Genomic DNA, 19,104 nt, shown 5'->3' with positions numbered 1-19,104 from the left:
AAATGACTGTACAGTACTTGTTAAAGAATGACAGTCGAGGTTAGAGTCAAAAGAAAACAAACAATAGAAACTTGACAACTGCAGTGAGTTTCCAAAGTGACACGGCCTTTACTGCAAACATTACAAAGTGATTACATATCACTTGAGCATAAAAAGATTTTACGCTCACTCTTGCAGTAGGTAATTACTTCTCGGTTTTATTATGCTTATTACAGGCACTGCAGTGATGAAAGCAAAAATACGCTTTAAACACATGATATGGCAAATCACATCACATTAATAATGTTTTAGTAACTATCAGAAGTTATTTTAGCCCAGCGGGAGCTCTGTGTTCTACCTTTAAAGTCATATCAGCAGATGTTTTTCTTAGCCACATTTCATTTTTGCTTCTTTGTAGATTTGGTTTAGTGCCTTTAATCATTTCCCTCTCGCCGCCGCAGACAGTTCCTATACTTACTCCGTGACGCTGCCTCAAGGTTCCACATGTCACACTGCGTTGTAAAGATTATTAAAAACCTTCCACCTTCCCTAAACCCTCAACCTGATCACCACACCGCCACCCAGTAACGGCTTTCATTGCTTTTTAGTTCTTAAGTTTGACAAACGTAAGACAAATCATTCTTTTTAGTTGACATAAAGTTATGCATGTTAAAGACTGATTTATTTTCTAGTAGCAGTGACTACATTTATCTTCCTCACTATAGGAGCCTTGCACCTGGTGCAAGGTAACAGAACAACATTTGTTTTGTCCTACTTCAGTAAACTTGCAGATTAGTTTCTAGCATTCCTGTGATAGAGACCCTGAAAAGTGACCCTGGTGGTCATGTAGTATGCCGATAAAGTCGTCCCCATGAAGAATTGGGATGCTACAAATATGTTAGGAAAGTTAGGAATGAGTTTGGACCACAACTAACAGTTTCATTTAGTGGCCTCCTCTTTTATTGTTTGTAAGTCAGGTAGTCAGCAAAATCTATAATATATCAATCGGAAAATGAATGTTTTTCAATTCAATAACACTTAATCCGGCATTCCAACTTTGATGAAAGACTTCTAAAATATGTCATCGGACCATTGTTCATTCACTCCCTGAAGGGCATTTTGTGGTGTGTTGCATTCATCATTTTGAAATTGGACCTAAAATATTGAGTTTGTCCGGCTCTTTGATTCCAAAAAGAATGCATAAACTTTATACCGTTTCGGCAGGAGCTTGGATCGTCCCTTCTGTTCAGTTCAAGCGAGTTTGTCATTTTTCATTCATTTTGTTTTATTCAGAAACATTTGGCACATAACACACTGTGTCAGGCAGTAGTCATACAGACGTGGGTGAATACTCACGTGTGCAGCCTCCTTCCTGGAAGTTAAAGAACCCTCTGGAGCAGCGGTCACACTTGGGTCCACTCACTCCAGGCTGACAGCGGCACTGGCCTGACTCATCGCAGTCAAAGGATTTAGAACCAAAAGAGTTACAGTGACAGGGAATGCACATGCCACCAGTGCTGATGCCGTGGGTCTCCGGCTGTAACAGAGATGGAAAAAAGCACACACAGTCAAGTACACACCAACAAGTGTGAAACATTTCTCAACACTGGTCAAAAGCATGAAAAAACATAATCCGCCATTGACGCTATTCTTGTCGTTGTCGAGAGGCTAGTTTGTACCACAAAACGTCCAAGCATGCATGAATACAAGGTCCTACACCTTCTAGGACCTTGCACCATGTTATGAGTTTCATATTGTATGTTGCTCAAATTAATTGAAGACAAAATTATGCCTCTGAAAAATGTCTGTCAATTTCCCCAAAAAAATCTTTTGGAATTTTTCACACTTTGAAACTTTAAAACCAAAAAGTCAGTACCATAAACTCATCTAATCAAACCAGTTGCTATTATAGACACGCCCAACGCTCACATTGTCATATAAAGAGAGACACTCTTTCATGCAGAACACGCAAACGGCAAAACTCTTTCTGCAATAAACATGTAGTACTTCTGCAGTCCAAGCATAAAGCCACCTCCTCTCAGAGCACTCTTGCATGCAGTGCTTTATACCCCTGTGCTGGGCCTGTACGCGCCCCTGGGACAGCCCCCTGTGCGGGTCAACACCCCCGCCCATCTCTGCTGCACCGCCTCCACCGGGACGCGCTCCAGCGGCCTCCTCGTCTCCCTGCGCTCGTAGCCCTGCCGCTTCAGGTCGCACCTGCGCCCCACGTACCCGGCCCGGCAGATGCAGCGCCCCTCCACGTCACAGCGCTGGGACACGGCGCCGTGGGGGCTGCACTGGCACGGCACGCACTCCCCGGTGTCCGAGTCCCACCAGCAGTTTGGCTGACGGGACGGGAAAGGGCAGCGTGGAAAGAGGGGAGTGGGTAGGTCATTAGTAAGAGAAATACAGGTGGGAAAAGAGTTAAAACAGTAAAGAGCAGAATGAATGGGAAGGAGTGAGCTTGTAAAAATGAAAAGGTAAAAAGAGGAAACTATCATCTGAGGAGCAGTGGGTTCAGGAAGTTTTCACACACCTCTGTCTGACGCTAAAATCTTACAAAATTATTTATTTTTTATTTTGCCTTATGCAAGTATTTGCTAATAAACTGGAAGACATGATCAATATCTTATACATTGTTGGATAGAAAATACAATATTAAACACAAAAAAACAAAAGAAAAAGAAAAAGAAGAAATAGTCTGTGCGGCCCATGTGGCTGTAGTGAAGCTATGGTGAGAGTTTTTATTCCACGATGAAAGGATTAAGCTTTACAAGAGATCGAGAGATGAGGTAACCTGGAGCATTCTATCATAATAAACTAAATTAAAAGAAAACGAAAATCATCGTTCACATAAAAGCCCATTCAGGAGCTCGTTGAAACTTGTGATATCAGTAATTGTCTTGATACAGTGCTGTAATGGAACAGTAGCAGCTTTTCCAAACTCACACCTAACACTTACCACACACTCATCGCACTGTCGGCCAACAACGTTCTCCCTGCACTCGCACTGGCCCGTCTGCTGGTGGCACACCTCCGATACGGACCCATTGGTGTGGCACTGGCAAGCTGTAAAAAGAAAGAGGACGTTTTTGCATACTATCATTAGATCACAAACTCAGGAGCGCAGAAGTATTGGAGCCTACATAGGTTGTTGTGTTTACTTGAAGCTCGAGTCCGCTGCGTGAGATTTCTACCTGAGAAAAATCCCTCTTGGTAGAAAAGTGTGTTTTTGTAAATGCAGCAAAAAGCAAGTGAGCCCTCATCTGGGATATAAATAATATGAATCATTCATTTACAACGAGACGGCAAGAAGTGCATACAGTTTACTCTGGCGACTGGCTTGTGCGGTGTGGATGCAGGTTGTAGCAACAATCCCAAAGCGTTCCCGAAAACCTTGGCCTGTGGCAGTGTGCGTATTGCACTGACAGGAAAACAGCGGCGTTTAGAAGTGAAGCAAACATACCACTGAATATATTCTCCTTTATTTCCTGTCTCCCTAAACTTTATTTACACCATTTAAAAGCCTTGTGGGAGAAAAACGCAAATCAACGCCACTCAAGTCTTTGGATATACAATTAAAAGCTTGAACATCACAGCTCCCATCTGGCAACAGGGCTGTCGACACACACGCACTCACACACACACACGCGCACACACACACACACACACACACACACGCACACACGCACGCAATAACACTACTGCTTTTCAAGAAACTCGCACCACATGTCGCTTCAAACACTCGTCCATTTTCTCCGAGGCGCAAGAACAGCCCCTGAGTGCGCCAACGTTGGCTGAGAAGCGGGTTATGAAAAGCCAGATGCCCTGTCATTAATATACATTACGGTATTGATTCCAGCAGTATGCCCTCCTCCCACGCGCATATGCAAACACCTCAGCGACTGTACGTGCATTGCTATATAATATAAAACACAGGGACATATTAACATGCAGGCAGTCTGTCGAACACCCCCCCCCCCCCCACACACACACACACACAAACCACCCCCCCACCCTCCAGCAGCACCCAAAGGAGACCATCTGGAGCCCGTTCTGTCAGCTGCTACAATGCGAGCGATAAAATGTTGCTTTTTGTTATGATTTTCTCCTTTTTTCTCCCTTTTCAGAGCTGTCCTTGATGGGTATGTGCGATTTTTTTTCTTTTCAAAGCATGACAAACATAACAGCTAAATAAGCTAGTGGGAAGCTGTTGCATTGACAGAGTATGTGAGAATGTAAAGAAGCGGGCTATAATGACGGTTGTTTTGTCATATTGGGAAGGACATAACAAGGTCTTGTGTAATCAATGCACCATGGCAATAATAATTGTTTTATGTGATGCTGCACAATGGGTTGAATATTTCTATGTACAAAAAGATTACTTGCCCAAATGAAAACACGAGGAGGTTAAGACATTGCAACAACAAATTAAATAAATATAATAAATATCATTTTATAACCTAAAAGCATGCATATGACCAGGCATTTGGGTTACTGCTTCATTCACTTTCAAGAGAACACCAGGAATAGGTGTCTGAATGTGGTGACAGCAGCTCCTGAGCAAAATAACACACTGACGAATAAATATTTTTGAAGGAATCCAGTTGGAAACCGGGGGCGGAATATTCCCCATTTTAAACCACGTAAGGGTGTAGTACAGTCTATATACTGTTATCTGCAGTGCTAACTTGTTTCTGGGTTTCTCTGAGGATTTGTGTGAGCATTCATGTGGAACGGGAGGAATCAGGGCTAAGCGACCAATCACGGATGCAGTTCATCTGAATATCAAAATAACTAAACTCATGACGAATATACAACATTATACAGCGCCATGAACGACACGAGTCTGAACCAAGCAGCGCGCAAAGACAAGATGAGAAAGATGAACAATCTTTAAAGCAACACTTGTATCATGGGGTGAAAGTGGGGCAGTTGGTAAAGCAGGTCGTCTCATGATGGAAAGTCGGGGGTTCGAATATAACTTACAACACGCTGTCGCTACTATATAAAATCGATGTGCACTTTGATATAAAGGTCTTCTCACACCGCTGTTTAAGGTGCTTCCTCTTCTTCCATCTGTGCTCCTCACTCCCCTCCGCACATCACACACCGGCTGAGAGAGCGGAGGATTCTGATTAGTCAAAGAGCCGTCCTCGTATCTAAGCCGTGAACTTATCCTGGTCCAGAGCAGCAGGGCTGGACTGGCCATCGGGAGCAGCAGGAGTTTTCCCGGTGGGCCGACACACTTTGGGCCGGTAGGACCAGATGTGTAAGCAGGCCCATTCTGCACTATAATAGCCCAAGATAGAAACCGCTTGATCCATCGAAGTACAGATCATTGTTATGATGTAATTACACAACGCATTAACTAGACCTATCTGGCGCCTTTATACCACTCCGTTGGCATGCTGTCTTGAGTTATGGTTCCTTGGTAATTTCGTATATAATAAGCAATGGGTCTCTCAGTTACTATGACATTACTCATGCCCCTCACGTGATCTTTGCCGGTATAAGTGAAAAGAGTTTATTGTAAAGCCTTCCAGGACCCACAGAACCTCAAGCCTCTATTTTTTGTACATTTTAGACATAATAAGCAAAGAAATGCATGATGAGAGTTGTCAGGTGACTCACTCCTGTCCCCCGTCGTCCCTTCTCGGTGAGCGCAGTTTGGAAACAGCTTCACTCTACACCTCCGTGGTGAGTTTTACCATTTCATTACCCAAATCTACAGTGTGAAAATTTGGAGGGCCGGCCTTGACCAAAAAGATCAGGGCTGATTTTTCCTGCCAGTCCATGCGCTAACGGCATGTTTCCATGGAGATCTACCCTGCTAGAAAGTGATCCAGCTTTAAAGTACGGCAAAACCAGGGTTAACCCCGAGCCTCGCAGTATACAGTATAGTCCTCAGGAAACAGACGTGGCCATAAACGCTCTGACACAGACAACAGACAAAGGAAAAGGGAAACACGGGGGTATAAGGTGCAACACATCAGGGCGGGGCAGGCAATCAACACCAGGAGGTGAAACAGAAAACCACCAGGAATGAAAAGACATGTTACGATAAAACGCTAAGGACGTGCACAGAGAAAAAAGACATGAAAAACACAGGCAGAAGATTCCCTCAGCAGAAAGAGGTTTACCCATCATCTTTGGTCAAGTTTATTCTTGCATTCTTTCCATCGCAGGGAGATTGCATTATGAATAAAACATATCTAAACCACTTCCAATAAAGCAGTCAATATTGTAGTAATAACTATGATAAACAGATTGGATTTGCCTTGGGAGATTTCCCAAACATCCCCAAAGTGTCTATTGATCTTAAGACAGTTATGGGACATTTGTTTTTTGGTGAACGCTGATTGAAACAACAGCTTACAACTACTTCTTAAGTTCATTTTGTCATGATGTATTCCTCCCCCTTTCTCTCTCAAAACCAAATTCATAACAGTAAGATTCATTTTAACAGCAGACTGGACTCGGTTTGAACTCTGAAGCGTGGCTCGATAAAATTCATTAAGAGCTGGCGCTTTGGGAAGAGAGCGGCAGACGGAGAGAGTGGGATTGAGAGAGAGAGAGGGAGTTGTTGTGTTTTAATAATTCCGTGGTGGTCTTTTGTCATTTGCGCAGGATCGATGGGGGAGATGGGAGCGAGCGATCGGCACGGAGGTGGGGGGCCCATAGATCAGCCTGATTAATCAATAAGCATTTAGCCCGGGTGGAGAGGGGAAACAACTGCAGAACAATGCACTATCAAACAGGCATTAATACGACCTGTCAGCCTTGTCCACCTGCCTTTGTGCGCTCATCTGCTGCTCGCTTAAAGGAATAGGCCACCGTTTTTACATACCAAGATATGTTCTTACCTAACCTTAGTCGAGTTAATATATACCCGTCTGGTCTTTGTCCGTGCGCTCTGTCACGCAAACGGAGCACATACGCAGCCTCTCCCACATGTCATATAGCTCCAAAAAAGCTCACGATAGAAGCTACCAAGCTCTTCCACGTGTTCCCTATTTAAATAAAGTTACGTGAAGTGTTTTCATGCGAAGTATATTTACACAGAAATGTAACATGTCGATCTTATAAGCAGATAAAAAGGGGTACTATATTGTGAGGCGTAATGATACAGGAGCACAACGTCCGCGAAGTAACTCCTAAAGACTTCCCCCGCTCACTTCCGTCAATAGAAGCTGCGTGACTCTGTCGGTCTACCCCAAGGGCAGCTGTGGCTACTAGCTTGCCACCACTGACTGTGGAGTGAATGAATAATGACGACAGTCTAACTTTGAGAAACTTGGTAATGTAGTAGGTTGAAAAAACGCTACATCTAAAGTTTTATATTTTAACAAACACCCCCTCTATTTTTTTGAATATTCGCTATTGTCTGTTTTGTTTTGAGTTATACATCTTACCAGTAGATGGTGCTGTAGCGCTACTGTGGGGACTAGAGAGGCTCGCGCAGGCGCAGCTTCAGAAGTAAACGAGCTGTGGCCTGACTAACAACGTCTCCTCTACGTCTGTCCACAGGTACGGTAAAAAGTTACTTTTGTAGCTCAATCTTGGTCCGAAATCGTTTTAATCCAATTCGAAGTGTTGAATGTATGATCTGAACGAATTGTGAAAGTGCAAGATAATTTGGTTTAATTAGAAGATGTATTTTACGTTGCGAACGTTGTTCAACGGTTAAACAAAAAAACGTTAGTTAAAAATGTCGTTGTAGAATGAATGTATTGCGAAGCAAACTGTCAATGATCCAAGCAGTGTTTTGTGCTAAAGTCCTTTGTAAAACATTTTCATATGTAATTCGTTAAATAGTATCCAAATTCAAGTTTAGTTCAGAGTGATGAAGTCCGTTGTCGCCAGTTGCTGGGCGCTTTCTTTTCATGTTGCCGCGCTACGTGTATGTATGTATGTGCGCGTGCGTGCATGTGGGAGAGATGAGACGGAGCAAGGCGTTGAAGGGAGATGAACTGTTGGACATTTAGTGGACTTTTTTATACACTACCGCAGTCATAATTTAAGTAAAGTGAAGGAGTATGTGTGTGTGTGCGTGAGAGACATATTTTTGAGATGGCTATGTATTTATTTTTTCAACTGTCAATAATTGTATGTCTTCATGTATGTAAATATTGAATTCAGAAGTAAACGAGCTGTGGCCTGACTAACAACGTCTCCTCTACGTCTGTCCACAGCATGACCATAGGCAACACGCTAGCTATGTGTCACTTGTAACCGCCCAGCTTCCCCTAGGGCTGGCGCCGGTAACAGTAACATAGGCTTGCAAGCGCAATACAAGTGCAAACTATTATTAATATTATTATTAATGAATAATTATTATTGGCCACGAAATCAGCCTTAAATTCAAACATGTTTGATTTTTCAGCGACTGGGGACTACAGTAGTTGTGTCTTTCTACTGCCTCCCCACTACGAAACATGAGTCACTGCGACCTCTAATCCTGTCGGAAAGACTCAAAGTTATAGCAAAATCGGACACATAAAAAAATGTGTTTTCAACTGAAGTCTTTTAACAAAGAAGTAATTAAGTTTTAGTCAAGATTTTCTCCAAACCATTCGTTTGAGTTTAAGTCTATTTTTTTTTTCATGTAAATTCAGTCGACTTTCTTTGAAGTGACTCAACTTTGAGTTATATTATTGTATTAAAACACATTCAATCATATTTTGTGCTTCATGTTTCTTCTCCCACAGATCTGTTCCTTTGGCAGTGAATTTAAATATGAGGCTCTTTCAAACTCTGCCACTGAAGTTCATATGTTATTAGTTTTCATTTTTAGTTCAGATAAGACAAGGCATTACTTTTTTTTAGGCGATAAAAATATCTGGAAATGTTTGCCTTTGTTTAAGTCTCATCATCAAGTACTTTTAAATTAGTTTGAGTCAAATTTTAGTTAAAAAAAAATACTACAGTACTTTGAAAAAAATAATGATGAAACATTTTAGTCAAACAAATGAACACGTGCAGCTGCAGTTGATCCACGTCACTGGTGTTTTGAGCCAAGTGAATGGGCGGGTTTTAAATTCACTGGTGATAAAAACACACTTTTATCCCTCCATAAAGAAGCCATAACGTTTTCACCAATCAGCAGCAAAAGTCTGTCTACTAAAGTCTGTCGCTTTTACACAAACAATCTGTGCATTTATAATATTTGTATCATTCCAATAAACAAAGGAATAAAAAAAAAGATGGGTGTTTAAAAGTAAATTGAAAACTTTTGAGCAAAGGTTTTTCATTTGTCACTTTCAATAAACTTCTGGTGTAAAAAAGTTGAGTGATGTCACGATGTCCAAATAGATTTAGATTAATTAAAGGACTTTCTAATGACCCCTTAGACCATAATTTCATCCAATGACTTGTTTCATGAACCACTTGAACAAGGGTCCATTCCAGGCTGATATTACTGATATTTGCCCAGTCATATCAATCTGGCTTTTACCGCGTTCATTTGTCTATATCTGAAAATAACGTTAACAAAAACCCAGACACTGTAAAACCACACATTCTGTCCACATTGCTCTTTCATGTAGCACTTTTGAAAGACTTCTTAGCGGCCCCATCTGTTGACCATGCCATGTTAGCAGCCATGTCTCTCCCTTGCGATGCCTTGCTGTTTTCTATGGTTCTGAAGTGTCTCTTAACCACATCTGGCTGGGGCTTCCTTCACACCTCGCACTCCCCAGCTGTCTCCCTCTACCCCCCCCTCTTGCACTCCAGATGGTCTACCAGCACTTCACCGTGTTTCCGACAGGATTAAAGCCATCATTTATCTCCAAATTGAGTTTCCTAGACAAAATACCTCTCCCTGGTGCCGCGTGCCCGCCGAGACACAAGCGCTGGCCTATACTGCTCGAGATCGCACCATGTAATGTCATTAGTGCCCAAGCTGTAGACTGTACCGCTTGACGTGATCGTCTGCATGATTCAAATGGATTAACCTAATTTGCCCAAGGAAAGCAGACGCTGATGTCACGCCGGCGTATTGCCTGATAAGACTGTATTCAATCAAAATGACATTATCATCTCTATTCATTTTGATTGGCTTTTATCGACAAAATCTAATAGAAGCATTACAGTCAAAGCATAGGGGGACTTGGGGAACACCTGCTGCAGGAAATAAATGAGTGAAAACTCTTACCGTTAAAAAAAAAGCTAGAGATCACACCAGTCTATTAAAGTGCATATGGCAGGTTTTAATGCTTTTGTGTTGGGCAGAAAAGTTATTTTTATTTGACATTTTAACCTACTGACAGGAAGTGAAATAGATAAGCAATTGTTAAGGAAGTGAAACTATAAACATCTTTAGTTTCTTTAGTCAAACTAAAGAAAGCTGGGTCAAATTTTCAAATCTTCAAGCAGCACTAAGTTCCTCTTGCCCCTAAAGGCCAAAAGCGTATCTGCAGGTGTCGTAGCAAGTTGCAATTTTTAAATATTATTAATTGTCCGTGACAGTAAATATTATGCATCCAATTACACAATGGAAATAATTTTTTTCATACAAACTTGGCTGTAAATACTGTTTAAGTGGCGCTAGCCCACAGTTAGCTTTGCCCGTTAGCCTGTTAGCTTCTTCTTTGTGATTCTATTAGTGTGTATTGGGGCCTCCGACCCGTGGACAGCAAAGTAGCAATTGTGCTTCTCTGGCCAGAGACGCCGGGGGAAGATGAAAGAGTAATTTGTGTCGCCTTAAGCCGATTTGGTTAACTTACGTTGACAGTTTTTGGCCGTCACCGCGTCCCCGTAGTAGCCATCCGTGCAGGTGTCGCAGGCCACACCCCCGTAACCCGGGCGACAGCGCAGGCACTGGCCCGTGATGGGATGGCAGCTCTCAGGTAAGGACAGGTCCAGGTTGCCGTGACATTCACAGAGCTGGCAGGAGCCGCCAGGGACTGCAGGCTGGCCGTAGTACCCATTGGAACATCTATCGAGAGATTAGAGAAGCCAAATGAATGGACCCCAATGCTACATTTAAAAATACATTGTTTTTTGATGAAACCTTCAGAGAGCAGCTGGGTCTTTCTGCTTTCTTTTCATAATCTGTGTATGAAAAGTCTGTATCGGATTTAAAAGACAGCAAAAACCCAAGCTGATCTTGAGTAGGTACAAGATCTACTTCAAATTCAATCTCTGAAATGTCTTTGTCCTCCTCAGCAGCTGTATTAAGTTGTACTTCTATCCCGCTTTCCAAATTGAAGATCCCTGTGACCGCTATTGCTGGGAGCTACCTGCAGTCAGCTGTTACAACATAATTGAAATACTCTCTTTGTTATTCTTGAATACATACAAGTGGCTCTATTTGGGTCAAATAATAAGAGCTTCTTTAATGTCATTCATCAGATTCTCTCCTGCTTTCAGATTACAAGAGCCAGTACCTTAGTGAAATTGCTTTTGCGCAGGTACATGCTAAAGGGGTGTTTACTTGAAGTTACTTTTGGAGACATATATTTGCACCTCATGCTGCTTCTGTCACCACATCATTATGATAAATATCAATCATAAAGTTGGTGCCACTGCTTTTACTCGATGGCTACCGATTGTAATACGACCAAATACTAAATGTTTTTAAATTTTTGATCAAGACTTTCATATCCCTTTTTGCTGCCGAGCGATAAGAAGACAAAAAGAAAGAAGAAGAGAGAGAAGAGGAGGTGGAAGAAGACAGAGGGTACTTCAGTATGTGTAGTTCAGATCAAGCCAGGTTTAACCTTAAAGTTTTATTTTGTGATACATTTCTGTCGATTATTATCATTATTTTGGATGTATTGTTTAAAAATAATAATTTGTTCTGTAAAATCTGTAAAAATTCAAATTTCACCTTGCTTGTTGCGGTTCAAAGCTCAATAAATCAGGCTAGGAATTAGATATTAAAAAGTAACTTTAAAAAAACCTTCAAAATATTGTCATGTTCAAGACTGGAAAGTGTGGAGTCTGTAGAAGCTACTAAAGTGGAGATGTTGTTACAAGAGTACAGAGAAAACCTGTTTATTTCTCCCGTCTTTAGCTGTGGCCATCGTCTCCCAGAAAGGAAATGACCATATTTGGATTACAGCGTCATCTAGGTCGGCTTTCTTTCTGCACATGGATGCCTAACATGTCTACATTTGTGAATGAATAGGCGTGTGAAAGACGAGGGAGCACTGTGCTGTGGTAATCAACGAGAATAACGAGAAAAAGAAATAAGCATCATAAAGGGTGATAATTCAAGATTCAACCCAGCGCCTGAACGAGGAGAAAACTACCGGACAAAAGACTAAAAAGCGATCCAAAAAGGAAGCCAAGGCAGCTTTGAAATATGACAATCGCAGTCGGAATCTGCTTTGCCTTTCAGATACTTTCATTCGATTAATAACAGGAGTGAAGAAGCAGAAAGATGTATTAACCCGGGCGAGCGGCAATGTGACAAAAACGCACCGAAATCAAGAGCCACCAAATAGAGATGAAAGAGGGGCGAGTGAGGAGAAGAAACACTGGGAGAAACGAGGGGCGAAAGGTCGCGGTGCTGAAAAGAGAATTGAATTTAGAAAGTAGGGGGAAGAAAGAAGTCACGAGCGGGCAGCCATTATTACCCATGACCCTCTCTGGTACTCAATACGGCGGCTTTATTAGCTGAGGGAGAGTCCTTTCTTTGAGAGCACAAGTGGAGCAGGAGGGAAGAAAAGGCTTGGACTCCCATTTCGCTTGATTTGATTTTCATTGTGGGCTTTTACGCAATATATAATCAGCAATAACTTTATGACCACTTGCTTTTCTTTTTCTTTTTACCTGTTGTCAATCATGGCCACTTAAAACTGCTTCTACTCTATTCTTTTTACCATGCAACAAAACTCTCTGAACCATCAGCCGCCTCATTCTCTCTGTCATCACCAGTCTGAGCCTTCAGGTACAGCCTTAAAGCAGGAGTGTTATGCTTTGTACAGGTGTTTGGTCAATTTCTTATGTTTTGCTGGTTGGAAAATGCAATATTGATCTAAAACGGCCCATTCAAAGTTTCTCCTTGGCTTCAGCTTTGACACAGAGAATCATTGTAACATGGTTAAAAGCTCCTAAAAAAGTCCCCCCTTTCAGTCTTGGTAAATACAGCAAGTATATACAGCATTCTTAGGTTTAGGGCACTTCTGCATTAACTCACATTTTGTAACTTGGAAATTAAAAAAGGATTATTGAGCAATGTGTTTCAAGCAGAAAACTCGGCAGACAGCAGGGAGAATGACGTTAAACAGAAGATATAAGCTTTTGTTTTTAACACGTCGTAATGGACTCATTTTGAGTGAAAAGCTGCACAGATTGGGTGCGAGGGTGGTGCATTGTATTAAATAATGAGGAGGAAAGCTTTTGGTTGCTATATCTCTAAAAGGCCCTATACCTGAGGGAGCAAGAAGAAGAAGAAGAAGAAGAAGAAGAAGAAGAAGAAGAAGAAGAATCAATAGAAGAAAAAGAATCAGAAGAATAATCAGAAGAATAATCAATAGAAGAAGAAGGATCAGAAGAAGAAGAATCAGGTACAGGCCTTTAAGTAACAATCTGCTCCTAATGAGATTTGGTTAAGAGTATAAAAAAGGCAATTTTGCACATGATGATCACAAAAAGTGAAATGTCGGAGGTAGAAGAACCCAAAGACATCTGGCAGCCATTACATTGTAGCCCCTTGCCATAGTCTCTGAACCCCTGATATTCATATATTTAAACATAATACATTCAGCTGTGAGTGGTCATATCGTTGTGGCTCTGATGTCTGCCAGCTGTACTGTATATGGAACAGGAAGTGGAGGTATTTTTAGTTTTTCCAGTCCAAGTGTTGGTCAGGGGCAGACACCTGGTCAAAAGCATCAGAGGTTGGAGACACATGTTACAATGTTGTATGTTGTGCAAAAAAGAGAATTGGCGTCAGGGGATGTTGAGAATATATATTTTTTTAAATGAACGAAAGAGCAGTAAACTATAACTATCACTGCTATTCAAAAACAATTATACAAGGACAGATTTCATAAGTTAAAGTGTGAAAACCTTTTACCAGTGAAGTGTTTTGAGGTTATTCTTCCCTGGCAGTGATTGACAGACAGTGTGCGAGTGTATGTGCTTTAGGTTTGCTCATGAATTGAAGGCAGGGGTTCAAATGAGTCCACTTTTGTTTCACAGCCCTCCCGTCTCCACAGTCGACTCACGGCTGACATTTTGAAGGCGCCAAAGCACAAAGTTCAATCATGCACTTTTCAAATAGCTCCGGCACATTAAAATTTGGACTTTTCTGCACCGACTCTATGAGCATCAGCATTTTTTTTTCTATTCATAAGTGACATTTCAATTGGCTCTGGCTCAGCCTTAGTTTTACACCTGTTCCAAAGTAGATTTTGCAGAGATTTATTATCTTTGTAGGTTTATTTTTAAAGGTCCTATATCATGCAAAATAGACTTTTTAGAGCTTTTAGCCATGTTGTTATGCTATTTCCTTATCAAAAACACCCCCAGAGTGGTTTGTGGCTTCATTCACGCAGCTCTCAGCAATCCTCCTGAATCCTGCTCTCTGAGCAGCTGCACCGCCCTCTCCTGGTGAACGACTGACCTGCTCCGTTGGGACGTCACAGCGGAACGGAAGTGCTCGGCGTCTGTAATGCAATGTCTTACAGCCTGATTTTAATTTGTAAAATAGCTTTTTCATTATTTCTGTCGTAAGAGAGAAACAAAGAGAAAAAAATAAAGGAAAAAAATAAAATAAAAAAATATATATATAAAAGGATGTGCCTGAGGTGCTTCCAGGTCATCTGAGGCCAAAACAAACACATCCCCTGAGCGTCTGAACAGACGTCATGTTTGCGCTGCAGCTGTGAAGATGGAGCTCGTTGCAACTTATTCTGGACACACTTGCTCTTTATTCTTACCAAACGATAATGTCACGGAGAAAAAGAAGCGCTTGGCTACGAGGACAGGAGTTTATTCAACCTTTTTCAAGAAGAGACCACTCCTCAGAAGCTGTTTTTTTCTCCGGGATTCAGCGACTATCAGCAAAATAGTGTTTTTCTGTGACTGTCACTGATGGATGTTTGGTGAACCTTCACCAGAATCAAAGTGGATTAACTTTTGTAACCAACATAATGTAAACAGCGATGGACCAGAGCGGTGAGTCAATCCAAACGCGTGTTAGCTTCTGTGTTAGCCATTTATGAAGCTGTGCTGCAGATGTCAACTCCTTACAACTGCATCGTGAAGTAACTTCATTTATAGGCTATATGCACAGTTTCCCCGTCTGTTTATTTATATTACGGTAAAGTTGTATGTGCGGAGAGAGGGGGCGGAGTTAACTGAATCGAAACGTTGTGTCTTCTGGGTTCGAAAAATACCTCCAGAAAACACTTATATTTATCACAAAAATGAGTGCTCCATAGTGGTAGAGGTGCAATATATCATATAAATGCCTATACTTAACTTTGGAATGGCTAAAATAGCATGATATAGATCCTTTAACCTTATTAAATAAAAATAAAAAAGTTAATACTAAAATACCGTCAGTACTAAAGACAATGTGACAAATATACCACGGAGCTGCTCACATTCATTGTTCTCCGCTGTGTCAAATGCCCAGTGCTCGCTCCTAAACGGTTGCTTATAGAAGGGAAATTGAAAAGCACACTCTCTTAGCGGCGAGTGGAGAGTCTATTAGCACGGGAGTCACTGATTTGGTTAAAGCCTTTATAATACAGACAAATTGCCACATTACAATTAATTAGGCCGAGCAACAACAAAAGCGAGCGGATAATGAAGTGAAATGGCAGGTGGAGTGCAGCAGGTATCAATTAGAATAACACAGCAGCAGGCCCACTGAAGCACTATTAGCTCTTTAACGCTGCCATCGCCAATACAATAATACCATATTGTTTTGTAATATGACGCCTACGTGCTGCGGAGCACGGCCGCGGGGGAAAGGGCAATATTTACAGCTCTGTTTGTTATGGAAATAACAAATAAAATGCAGGGGCACAGGTAAGGACGTCGCCTTGTAGTAAAAAAGGTCTCAGGCTGAGTTTTCAGACCACGATGTGAGGCCTTTATGTGTGGAGTTTGCTTGTAGTCCCATCAACCTAAAATATGCGTAATACGTTTAATGACCATCATTATTCACACACCAAGCTGGATTTACAAATAAGCTGCGTTGTTGTATAAGCCGCAAGATTCAAAGTGTGTTAGTCCAGAAATTATTATAATATGATATATTATATAATTATACAATTATTTTGTTATTATATCACGCAGCGGTAAATTCTGGATAAACATGAACGCCCAGATGACTCATTTATTGTTACTTTGTTTTGAATATCAGAACTATAATTTCACACGGCAGCCGTCTCACCAAACGATCCAGTTTTCCCTTTCCCGTCAAGTGTGGGTTATTAAAAGCCGGTTATTAAAAGCCTGAGTGTCAGACTGAGAGGACAGTGTTGCGAGGAATGCAAGCTCACATGCAGGACGTTTATTACAGGCCTGGTCAAGTCCACCAGCACCAGCGCTGCTCATACAACTACACAGACACAAGTTTGTCATCTCTGGAAAGAAAGAACTCCAAAGTAAGTGAGGATGTAGTGATGTCCAACCTCACATATTCACACTGTGTGGTCAGAAAGGCAGCACCTTGACAAATAGTTAAGAGCTTTAGATTTAACACTATACAATGTGCTCAAAGAACGAGGTCAGCAGATTATCTGAATGTTTGGATGACCCGGTCACTCCATTAACAGCTTGCCAATTCTAAAATACGTAATAAAATTGCTCTCACATAAAGTTGGCCACTTTGTCAATGAATTATCAGTAAATTATTAACAACCAGTTTTCAGTCATTACCACAATTGCTCAAATTTAAAAACATCTACACAATCTTTTTCCTTTATCTCGCCAACAGTGAATGAATAGAGGTCCAACTTTCACAAAAGCCTCCATGAGATTAGGATTCTTGGTGTCAATGTAGTGACTGAAAGCTGAAAGGTACAGTGCTATTGAAGGTGCAGATGGAGGATTTCAGACCAAAATTGTTACAATATTTGACACAGTTTGAAGCCAGCAGAAAATCATTCTTTTCAACAGAAAAGCCACAGCTCAAGGATGCTGGTTTATGCATGTGTCTATAGCTTTGTGTAAACGGTGTACTTTCAATCTATAGCCTCTGTGCTTCTTCATAATCTCTCTATTCATTTTACACAATGACAAACATCTCCAAGAATAATAACATGAATGTCAAGGCTAATAATTGTTCCTTCAGCTGAAGACACTATGACAACAGTAAATCTGAGGAAAACTATAGACATTTGGAATATTTATGGAATGAAGGACCTTGATCTTAAACTCAAACTTAAATCATCTGAGCTTGAGTTTCAAATCCAGGCTTATTTTAGCGAGCCTTAGGGGCCACTATAATGTACTAGGTGCAGTCTGACAGGGAAGTTTTGACAAGGCTCGCCTCAACATAGACAACTTATTATAGATTTGAAAAGACAGTCTCTGCTAATGGGAACAAAAGTGTCCACTAAAAATGCTTAATAGACAGATGGATGGATGGTCAGACAGACAGAGGCACTTATAAACAACTATTTTTCCACCGGCAGAAAACAGGTTGGATAGCAACAAAACATAAGTGGCAAAACATTGATTGAAATTACTCTGCATTTAGATCCATAGAAAAACCTGTGGCTCTTATCTTGCCTTGTGGTTGTGCATGCTGGACAAGAAGCCACTGTGTATATACATAATGCAAACAGAGCCTAAAAAACATGGCTATTTTAAAATCATGTCATGACTTTGTTGATTTAGTAACATTTATTACAGCCTTATTTTGATTGTGATTTAGTATTTGTTTGAAAATTCTTTGTGATGAAATGGTTTAGTCAAATATTGAAATAAGTATGCACAATATCAAAGAGTGATTTACGTGAGTATACAGATAGGTGCTCAATAATCTACAAATGTATCCACATACCATTGGTCTGTCAAAACCATTGACATGAATAAAAATCCTTTAAGAAAGCACCACTCCCTGGTTAGCCAAAAAAACAAGCTGGCATGGCTTTATTTCTCAATGTTTGTCTTGGCGGAGAAAGCATGTTTGCTGTAGGTTTTGCCCCAGCCTGGATTCAACCTCGATTCCTGTCACCATTCCTGATTTCACATTTTGTTGATAACCTGTTACCTGCCAGCTTAGCAATTATCCATATCCAAATCTCAAAGGGAATTGACAGAAGAGCGCACGGCCTATAATGCCAGTGTCATACCTCATTGAAAAGCCAAGACCTCTATAGTTTTTAACACTATGTGTAAGATCTGTGTGAGTGAAACCCAACTTACATCACATTTGCCGTTCCTAACCCTAATCATACCCCTAACTCCTGACCCTAAACCTAACGCTAACCCGAGCCCCCTGATCAGGGGGGACAGCAAGTAACAGGTTAATTCACTTAAACTTGCAGCACACTGCTTGTTCACAACAATAACCTTTTCTTGTCGCTGTTGCTTTTTTCCCCCACCTTTTATTCATAAAATAGTCAATTCATTGGTGGAAACTATGAATATTACTTCCCACCGGCATCATCCCATCAAACTAAGTACTAATTATAAAATCCTGAAAACCTGTCATTATGCACTTCCTCAATCTACATATTAAAAACTAATTTCTACACTTTTGCTCACATGAAGCCCAAAAGTTGAACGTCTTAAAAGTCGTACCTGTCACATCTGGGCCCAGTGTATCCAGGCGGGCACTGGTCACACAGCACCTCCCCGCCTGCCCCCATGTGGCACGTTGGGCTGAAGCTTTGGAGGTTTCCGTAGCGGCGATTGGGTTGGTTTTGTTGCAGAAGGGGGACGGTTCGGTAGCGTTGTCCCAGGGTTGCAAGTGGCAGCAGGACGAGGAGACAGAGGAGAGGACAAAGGCGAGTTAGAGCCATTTTTCCTCCTCACAAAAAGTCAAAACATGAGAATTATATTTCTATCACCCCGGAATACACCCTTGGCTCTCGGAAACAGAGACTGAAATGAACTGCGAGAGTGCAAAGGCAAACAGAAGCCCTCCCACTTCCATAAACTATAGATAGCACTGCCAGCTCAGGTTCCTACAGGCCTTCACTAGGG

The 19,104-nt window shown here is 41.4% G+C and overlaps 1 protein-coding gene across 1 annotated transcript in view; it reads right to left on the bottom strand.

Annotated features, from left to right (window-relative positions):
* lama2 (laminin, alpha 2) overlaps positions 1 to 19,104 on the bottom strand; it is a 183,564-nt gene that overhangs the window by 61,252 nt on the left and 103,208 nt on the right. The window contains exons 20-23 of the mRNA XM_079572620.1: positions 18,700 to 18,786; positions 10,707 to 10,918; positions 2,942 to 3,048; positions 1,336 to 1,516 (exon numbers count right to left, since the gene is read on the bottom strand). Coding sequence (XP_079428746.1) covers positions 1,336 to 1,516; positions 2,942 to 3,048; positions 10,707 to 10,918; positions 18,700 to 18,786 — 587 coding nt within the window. The remainder of the gene's footprint in view (positions 1 to 1,335; positions 1,517 to 2,941; positions 3,049 to 10,706; positions 10,919 to 18,699; positions 18,787 to 19,104) is intronic.

Source organism: Gobius niger (genome assembly GCF_951799975.1).
Source record: "Gobius niger genome assembly, chromosome: 15".
NCBI classification, from domain to species: Eukaryota; Metazoa; Chordata; class Actinopteri; order Gobiiformes; family Gobiidae; genus Gobius; species Gobius niger.
Note: the sequence above shows the minus strand (reverse complement) of the source record. Positions and strands in the feature narration are given on the sequence as shown.